Genomic DNA, 10,022 nt, shown 5'->3' with positions numbered 1-10,022 from the left:
AAGTACATAGTGTACGAAGTGCACTTCCCTTAGTGCACTACGGAAAGTGCGCGATTTGAGACACACTACTGGTTCTTTTTCTGGAAGAAGAAGAAGAAGAAGCAGAAGAAGAAGATAAAGAAGAAGAAGAAGAAGAAGAAGAAGAAGAAGGAGATTTCTGTTCCTGAAATTAGGATTTTAATATGTGTGGACCACAAACACATCACAGTAACTTGATGCTTTTATTGTGAAAGACCACAAACACATCACAGTAACTTTATGCTTTTATTGTGAAAGACCACAAACACATCACAGTAACTTTATGCTTTTATTGTGAAAGAACACAAACACATCACAGTAACTTGATGCTTTTATTGTGAAAAGAGACAGAACTCAAAACTAAACATGACACAAGTCAACGGCATTTCTACAATTTGATGATTACAGCTTCCATCTTTAATGAAGTTTACAATGTTCACCAGGAATCTGTTCAATCATTCTGGATTATTTTATACAAAGTTCATTCATTAGTTCATAACAATAAGCTGAAATATTTCTGTTAGTGTGATCCTGTACAGACTCAACTGATCAGCAGTGACAAACAGGAGGAGACTCTCCGTCCTACAGAGGACACAGAGACACTGAGTCACCCGGAGACCAGGACCTGAACCCAAACCCAGGATAGAGAGTCTGAGTGAATGTGGTGTTGAAGGTGTAGATGTGGATCAGAGAGTCAGAGGAGACTGTGTAGAAGGACAGAGAGCCAGCAGGACAGTCCACATACACTGCTACTCTACCAGAGGCAGAGGAGGAGGAGATGGATGTTACTCTGTTATTGTGATGGACATAGTAACCACGACCAGAGCAGATCAGACTCCAGGACTGAACATTACCTCCAAACACACAGTCACCACTGTCTCCTCTCCTCCTGATTCCTCTGTAACTCACTGATATATCAACCCCTCCTCTCCTCTCTACCTCCCAGTAACAGCGACCAGTCAGACCATCTCTACACAGCAGCTGAGGACACCAGTAGTCAAACCTCTCTGGATGATCAGGATATGGCTGATACTCCTTCACTAATGTCACCTTCCTGTTGTTGTCAGACAGTTTGAGGTTTCTGTTCACTGTGTTTGTGTCCAGTGTGAGTTCACAGGAATCTGACATAGAGAAGGAGACACAACACAGCTACAGTTATTAACCAATCAGCACTCTGATGATGACATCAGAGGGTTGGATGAGTGATGTCAGAGTCTGATGAATGAAATTAAAAACAGACTTACACTTCCTCAGACCTGGTGTCAACCATCTGACTCCAGCAGGCTCCACCCTGAAAGGAGGAGGGGGGGGGGCATTACATCACTCTCACATGGGGGGGGCATTACATCACTCTCACAAGGGGGGGGCATTACATCACTCTCACATGAGGGGGGCATTACATCACTCTCACATGGGGGAGGCATTACATCACTCTGACATGGGGGGGGGGCATTACATCACTCTCACATGGGGGGGTCATTACATCACTCTCACATGGGGGGGCATTACATCACTCTGACATGGGGGGGGGGGCATTACATCACTCCCACACACACACACACACAGCTTCATCTGATTTAATGTAGGGCTGGGATTTACTCATTTATATTCATATTTGGGCTGTCAATCAATTACAATATGTACTTCAGTTTAATCTCCTTTAAAGAGTCCAATCATAAGAGACAGAGAGACAGACAGAGAGAGAGAGAGGAGAGAGAGAGAGAGACAGGGAGAGAGAGAGGGAGAGAGAGAGTGAGAGAGAGAGGGAGAGAGACAGGGAGAGAGAGAGATACAGAGAGACAGAGAGAGAGACAGACAGAGAGACAGAGACAGAGAGACAGAGACAGAGAGAGAGGGAGAGAGAGAGACAGACAGAGACAGAGAGACAGAGAGAGGGAGAGAGACAGGGAGAGAGAGAGGGTGAGAGAGAGAGAGAGAGGGAGAGAGACAGGGAGAGAGAGAGAGTAGACATGTTTTATTGAAGCTCCTACAGAAATGACAAATAAATAGTTTTAAACTGAGATAAACCTACTAAATTCTCAAAAAATCTAACCATAACAAGAAGAAAACTTGAAGAAGATTTTCGGGAAGAAAATCACCAAGGAAACGATTTAATAAGGCAAGAGAAGTGAAGACAAGGACGAGCTAACACGACAGCTAACTCTGCTAACAACAGCTAAGGACAGAGAAGAGGAGCAAGAAGGTTCTGCTACGCTAAGCTAAGGACCAAAAGGCTCCAAACAACAAGGGAAAACCACCAAAGGCTAGCACTATCTCCTTCAGACTCAAGAGAAGCTGTAGTAAAGTAGCGAGGTAAGCTTCCTTTATATCCACAAAAGTTTAATTTGAAATTTGTACCTCAAGAACCCAAGACTAGCCTGTGCTAACTGTGCTAAGTTAACATAGCATGCTAAGTAGCAGCAGAGCAGCAGCAGAGCGTCAGTTAGGAACTGCAACAATGTTGCAATCTACCGAGGGACAGCCCAGCCTCCTTGTGATTGGCTACCCAACAGAAATCAAAACTACACAGGCCAAGAAAGCTTACAAACACAAAAAGCTAAGAGAAAACCCAGAGGCTCTGACTGCAGACATATGTCCCTCAGGAGGAATCAGTAATCTACTACTGTACACAGACAGTACTGATGCGTGGCATAAAGCTATCTGTGCCCACTATGACCATCACAAGAAGAGAGGCATATGCAGTGGGAGACAGATAGTCATCGAAGATGAAGACAAGGACTGCTCACCTCTCACTGTCAATGTCTACCACAATGGGACCATCATGTTCCAGGGCAATGAGGCCAGTTTCAGCTCTGTCCAAGAGAACTTCAACACCATCAGAGCTCTGGCAGAGACTGAGAAACAGAGACAGGAGAAGATCAGCAGTGAGGAGGAAAGCAACGTCAACCCCACAGAGCAGCCACCAGGGGAAGAGCTGGAAGAGGATCAGCCTCCAGGAGACCGTCCAGGGCTCAGCAGTCAACTGGAGAGCAGAGTGGCCCAGATGAGAGAGAGTCTGTCCCTGCAAGAAGTAGAGCTGGTGGAACTGAAGGAGCTACTGCTCTTTAAACAGACCACTGAATCAACACAGCAGCTAAGAGACCAGATCAGCCAGGTGAGGAACGAGATGAAGACCTCCATACAGGAGCTAAGAGGAGAGATCCAGGAGCTACAGCAGGACAGACAGGCCATGAGCAGAGAGCTGACTGCTGTAAGAGAGGAGCTGAACCGGAAAGAGAAAACCATCCTCAGCCTCAAGGAGCAGCTCCATAGACTGAGAGCCTGCAATCACCAACCAAAGCCCTCCATCACCATCAACAGCCCCCCTCAACCTGAACCACAGCTCTCCATCACCATCAACAGCCCCCCTAAACCTGAACCACAACCCTCCATCACCATCAACAGCCCCCCTAAACCTGAACCACAGCCCTCCATCACCATCAACAGCCCCCCCCACCTGAACCACAGCAATCCACCTCCACCCTGACTAACACCAGACCATCACAACAACCTGCAGTAATGCCCACCCCCTCCCCCACTGACCCCCATAGAGAGGCCACTACCAACAAGTCCAAAACATCTGGAGAGCAAAAGAAAACCAACGATGCTGAGATTATTATCCTGATTGATTCTAATGGCAAATTTCTGAATGAGGACCAACTTTTCCCCGGACAAAAAGTCACCAAAATTCAATGTCCCAGGACTGACAATGCCCTCCAGCTGCTCACTGAGCCCATCCTGGGTCAGCCTACTCACATCATCATCCACACAGGTACCAATGACCTGAGACTGCAGCAGGAGAGGGTAGCAGAGTCTGTGAAGAGAGTAGCTCAAAGGGCTACACAGACCTTCCCCTCATCAAAAAGTATAATCTCTACCATCCTCCCACGAAAAGACTTCCATCCTGACACCATCCACCGGATAAATGCTGAGATCTCCCGTGGATGTGCCCTCATGCCAAATGTCCACCTGGCCCACCACCCTACCCTCAACATCCACAGCCTTTACGACATTGTCCACCTCCGCAAAGATACCATCAGCACCTTTGCAAAGAAATTAAAAGATGTGGCTTTAGGACGCAACCAAGGAAGCCCCCCCAGCACCAACAGACGGAGCAGCTTCCACCCAGCTGGCCTGCAGATGTCACCACCTCACAGACCCAGCACACACCCTACCAGCCCCCATCACTCTCCACCTTCTTATGGACAAGGCAGCCACCCTAACCCGAGGACCAGCCCCGCCCCACCCTTATTCCCCAGGCCTCAGCCTGGACCCCCCCCTGCTGGCCCAGTCCAACACCACCCCCAACACCCGGGACAGAGGAGCTACGCTGAGACACTCGCACCAACCAGTGCTGGCAGCCCTGCAGACCAGGGGGAGATCAGACACCTGCTCAGTCTCATATGCTCCAGGCTGATCAGCTAAATGGGACTCTAAGGTGTCATATTAACCACTACTCTTATTTTTAAGTGTTTTTGTAACCGTCTCAAGTTTTATAAGTTTACTATCCACTTTTAATTAGGGCTGTTTTTATCTTAATTTTAATCTATTCAATTCAGGTTTTAAATTATAAGGCTATTATTACCAGATTTATTTTATTTTTCATATTTTATTTTAACTCATTTATTTCTATTTACTCTTTAGCTTCCAGTGCAGAATGAGTTAGCCTTTTTCTTATTGGTCATTACTTAAAAAATGAGGAATACATCTCTGGCAACACAATAACTCATAATTTGTTTCGGTCTCTCACATAAACTAAACCCTTTGTCTAACCCTGTAACTCATCTGCAAATAGCTAAATGGAAGATACCATTTAGAAAATGTATTACTACTTTAATTAAGGACAGCCCTACCTCTCATTTATAACTCATTGCTGTAGGTTTATCTCTTTTTAAAACTGTATTTGCATTTGTATGTGCTAACAATGAAGCCATTTACTGTCTCCATGTGGAATATTCAGGGCCTTAACTCTTCATTGTTTGGATGTAAAAGTGAAACCCCTGAATTCAAAGACAACACCAAAGACACAGACATCATCATCCTCCAAGAGACCTGGTGTAGACCTGGCTCTGTCACTCACTGCCCCCCAAACTACAGAGAAATCCTGCTGTCATCAGTCAAACTCCCGACTGTTAAAAGAGGGAGGGACTCAGGAGGGATTATTATCTGGTACAAAGATGAAATATCTAAGTACATCACCCCTATAAAATACAGTGCCTTGCGAAAGTATTCGGCCCCCTTGAACGTTTCGACCTTTTGCCACATTTCAGGCCTCAAACATAAAGATATAAAACTGTAATTTTTTGTGAAGAATCAACAACAAGTGGGTCCCAATTATGAAGTGGAACGAAATTCATTGGCTATTTCAAACTTTTTTAACAAATAAAAAACTGAAAAAGTGGGCGTGCAAAATTATTCAGCCCCTTTACTTTCAGTGCAGCAAACTCTCTCCAGAAGTTCAGTGAGGATCTCTGAATGATCCAATGTTGACCTAAATGACTAATGATGATAAATAGAATCCAGCTGTGTGTAATCAAGTCTCCGTATAAATGCACCTGCTCTGTGATAGTCTCAGAGGTGTGTGTAAAGCGCAGAGAGCATCATGAAGAACAAGGAACACACCAGGCAGGTCCGAGATACTGTTGTGGAGGAAGTTTAAAGCGGATTTGGATACAAAAAGATTTCCCAAGCTTTAAACATCCCAAGGAGCACTGTGCAAGCGATAATATTGAAATGGAAGGAGTATCAGACCACTACAAATCTACGCGACCCGGCCGTCCCTCTAAACTTTCAGCTCATACAATGAGAAGACTGATCAGAGATGCAGCCAAGAGGCCCATGATCACTCTGGATGAACTGCAGAGATCTACAGCTGAGGCGGGGAGACTCTGTCCATAGGACAACAATCAGTCGTATACTGCACAAATCTGGCCTTTATGGAAGAGTGGCAAGAAGAAAGCCATTTCTTAAAGATATCCAAAAAGTGTCGTTTAAAGTTTGCCGAAAGCCACCTGGGAGACACACCAAACATGTGGAAGAAGGTGCTGTGGTCAGATGAAACCAAAATCGAACTTTTGGCAACAATGCAAAACGTTATGTTTGGCGTAAAAGCAACACAGCTCATCACCCTGAACACACCATCCCCACTGTCAAACATGGTGGTGGCAGCATCATGGTTTGGGCCTGCTTTTCTTCAGCAGGGACAGGGAAGATGGTTAAAATTGATGGGAAGATGGATGGAGCCAAATACAGGACCATTCTGGAAGAAAACCTGATGGAGTCTGCAAAAGACCTGAGACTGGGACGGAGATTTGTCTTCCAACAAGACAATGATCCAAAACATAAAGCAAAATCTACAATGGAATGGTTCACAAATAAACATATCCAGGTGTTAGAATGGCCAAGTCAAAGTCCAGACCTGAATCCAATCGAGAATCTGTGGAAAGAACTGAAAACTGCTGTTCACAAACGCTCTCCATCCAACCTCACTGAGCTCGAGCTGTTTTGCAAGGAGGAATGGGCAAAAATGTCAGTCTCTCGATGTGCAAAACTGATAGAGACATACCCCAGCGACTTACAGCTGTAATCGCAGCAAAAGGTGGCGCTACAAAGTATTAACTTAAGGGGGCTGAATAATTTTGCACGCCCAATATTTCAGTTTTTTATTTGTTTAAAAGGTTTGAAATATCCAATAAATTTCGTTCCACTTCATGATTGTGTCCCACTTGTTGTTGATTCTTCACAAAAAATTACAGTTTTATATCTTTATGTTTGAGGCCTGAAATGTGGCAAAAGGTCGAAAAGTTCAAGGGGGCCGAATACTTTCGCAAGGCACTGTATGAACGCTCACACATTTGGCTTAAAATAAAACAAGACATCACTAACCCTCCAACAGACATACAGTTGTGTTCAAAATTATTCAACCCCCCAAATGCTGTAAATGGTTTCAGGGAATTTAGTGTACATTTGTAATTGTATTCATAATGAAATCCTACAACAACTTCTTAAAGAACCATATGCAACTAAAATGACATCAATTGGTTTTGTAATACAGTAGTAAATGTTTATTTTGTGAATTCTTCATTGACACAATTATTCAACCCCTTAAAGACTACCACTCTGAAGAACAGAGGTTCATTGAAGTGTTTTCAATCAGGTATTGAAAACACCTGTGGATGTCAGGGAGCAGCAATAAAGCCTAATAAGCACCAATTAGGCAGCTTTAAAATGACTGTGATACTCAGCTCCTAGACATTTACTGGTGTGGTTACAAACATGGTGAAGTCAAGAGAATGGTCCAGGAAGACAAGAGAAGAGGTGATTACTCTTCACAGGAAGGGAAATGGCTATAAGAAGATTGCAAAGATGTTAAACATACCAAGAGATACCATAGGAAGCATCATTCGCAAATTCAAGGCAAAGGGCACTGTTGAAACGCTACCTGGTCGTGGCAGAAAGAAGATGCTGACTTCGACTGCTGTGCGCTACCTGAAGCGTAGAGTGGAGAAAAGTCCCCGTGTGACTGCTGAGGAACTCAGAAAAGATTTGTTGGATGTAGGTACTGAAGTTTCTGCTCAGACAATACGGCGCGAACCTCCTGGCCTAAATGAACTCCCAGTGCCACTCCTCTGTCTCAAAGAATAAGTACAGCATTTGCAATGACAAGTCGTGTGCACACAAAAGTTTGGATAGTTATGGATGATAAAACAAAATTAGAACTGTTTGGGCCCATGGATCAACGCTATGTTTGGAGGAGGAAGAACAAGGCCCATGAAGAAAAGAACACCTTGCCTACTGTGAAACATGGCGGGGGGTCAATCATGCTTTGGGGCTGTTTTGCTTCTGCAGGTACTGGGAAGCTTCAGCGTGTGCAAGGTACCATGAATTCTCTTCAGTACCAGGGGATATTGGATGACAATGTGATGCAGTCCGTCACAAACCTGAGGCTTGGGAGACGTTGGACCTTTCAACAGGACAATGATCCCAAGCATACCTCCAAGTCCACTAGAGCATGGTTGCAGATTAAAGGCTGGAACATTTTGAAGTGGCCATCGCAGTCACCAGATTTAATTCCGATTGAGAACCTCTGGTGGGACTTAAAGAAAGCAGTTGCAGTGCGCAAGCCTAAGAATGTGACTGAACTGGAGGCTTTTGCCCATGATGAATGGGCGAAGATACCCGTAGATCGCTGCAAGACACTTGTGTCAAGCTATGCTTCACGTTTAAAAGCTGTTATAACTGTAAAAGGATGTTGTACTAAGTACTAAGATTGAATGTCACTTGGGGGTTGAATAAAACTGATAATAATCTGAGCACAAAAAAGACATTTGTGGTTATTTCATTATGAATGTTATGTTATATTTGTCTGACCTACACGTGCCTCTTTGATTTAATTGTAAGCAGGATGACTGAATGATCAAAATCAATGTCAAACCGGCCAAAACTATCAATTTCAGTGGGGGTTGAATCATTTTGAACACAACTGTATTCCTGTGTGCTGTATACATCCCCCCTAGTGACTCCCCGTACTACGATGAAGACATCTTCCCCCTTCTCCATGAGCAGATCTACACTGTAAAAATTATCAGGGTGGTTCTACTTAAAAATTTAAGTTCAATTGCTGCCTTAAAAATGTGAGTAAAGCCAACATTAAGAATAGTGTTGTTTCAACCCACAAAGTCAGATTATAGAATATGTTTAATTAATGATCATTTATTGTTTGAACTTGATACTGTGATTTAAAACAACTATCAATACTTGCTTCCTCTTGTCAAGCAAAAATACAATTGTATGCTATTTCAACTCACGAAGGTAAGTTAGAGAAGATGTTTAATTAATAATAATTTATTGTTAGAACTTGATACTGTGAGTTAAAACAACCATCTATCTTACATTGTATATTCAAGGAAACTTGCTTCCTTTTGTTAAACAAACATACAATTGTACATTTAATTTCAACTAACTGTATTCATACCAATTGTCTTTTCAAGTTAGGTGTACTCATGTTTTTAAGGCAGCAATTGAACTTATACTTTCAACTTAAGCAGACTAATGTTTTTACTAAAAGATCACACACTGTAATAAATTTCATGGTAGTTTAACTTGGAAATGAAAGTTCACCTTCAGCCTTGAAAATCGAAGTTCACTCAACTTGAAGACTGCTTTTGTTTCAACTTAGAAATTAAAGTTAATGAGGGTGATGTAACTACAGTGTTCTAGTTTTGTTAAAGTTGTTATTTTAGTTGATTTAACTTTTAATTACTTAGTTTAACTTCATACTTTAAGTTAAAACAAATAAATTACTTTCTTTAATAATGCAAGAAACCTTCCTTGCCTAGTATAACAGACATACTTTTCTGCTTTATTACAACTCACGGTTTAAAGTTACAATAACGTAACCACATTTATAGTGGAGATAGTGTGGGTGCTTGGGTGCAGCCGCCCCAGGGCCCCATGCAAAATAGTGGTCCCTCTAAAGCCTCTGATCTTGCATCACTTGTGCTAATGAAGTGACACACTGCAGATTAATAGCTGAAGAAAGCCTATTACTGCTCAAAGTCTAATGCTGCAATACTCCAGCTCTTCTTATCAAACATAACAGTCACTTAACTCATGGTTACAAATGTAAACCAGCACAACAATGACAATTACCAGGCAACAAAACACTACATTCAAGCACACGTTTAATAAACGGAATTCAAACAAACAATTCCGAACAAATTGCAAACTTTTCAGCAAATTTTAACACAACTCTATTTACCGCCTTGCATCATGGGAATTGACCAGCCAATGAACCAATTGCACCTGACTGCAGTATGTAGATTGGGGTTGGGCTAAATGTGGGCGGAGCTGTTTGACTTTTGAAAAGTACTTTTCAAGTACATTTCAATATGAGAAGAGTGAAATGCCAAATTCACAATTCACAAGCCTTTGACAGGTACTCCCTCCTCCCACTAGTGCTTTGTTGTTTGCCACAACACTTGTTATATTTTAGTAGAAATTTG

The 10,022-nt window shown here is 42.9% G+C and overlaps 1 protein-coding gene across 1 annotated transcript in view; it reads right to left on the bottom strand.

Moving 5' to 3' along the window:
- Positions 1–534: 534 nt before the first annotated feature.
- Positions 535–10,022, bottom strand: part of LOC120543609 (NLR family CARD domain-containing protein 3-like) — a 42,021-nt gene continuing 32,533 nt past the window's right edge. Inside the window, 2 exon segments of the mRNA XM_039776753.1 lie at positions 535–1,139; positions 1,263–1,309. Of these exon segments, the coding sequence (XP_039632687.1) occupies positions 601–1,139; positions 1,263–1,309 (586 nt within the window). The 3' untranslated portion in view covers positions 535–600.

The sequence above is a fragment of the Perca fluviatilis genome, chromosome 2 (genome assembly GCF_010015445.1).
Source record: "Perca fluviatilis chromosome 2, GENO_Pfluv_1.0, whole genome shotgun sequence".
Taxonomy (NCBI): Eukaryota; Metazoa; Chordata; class Actinopteri; order Perciformes; family Percidae; genus Perca; species Perca fluviatilis.
The sequence above is the reverse complement of the archived record's forward strand: the minus strand, read 5'-3'. Positions and strand labels throughout refer to the sequence as shown.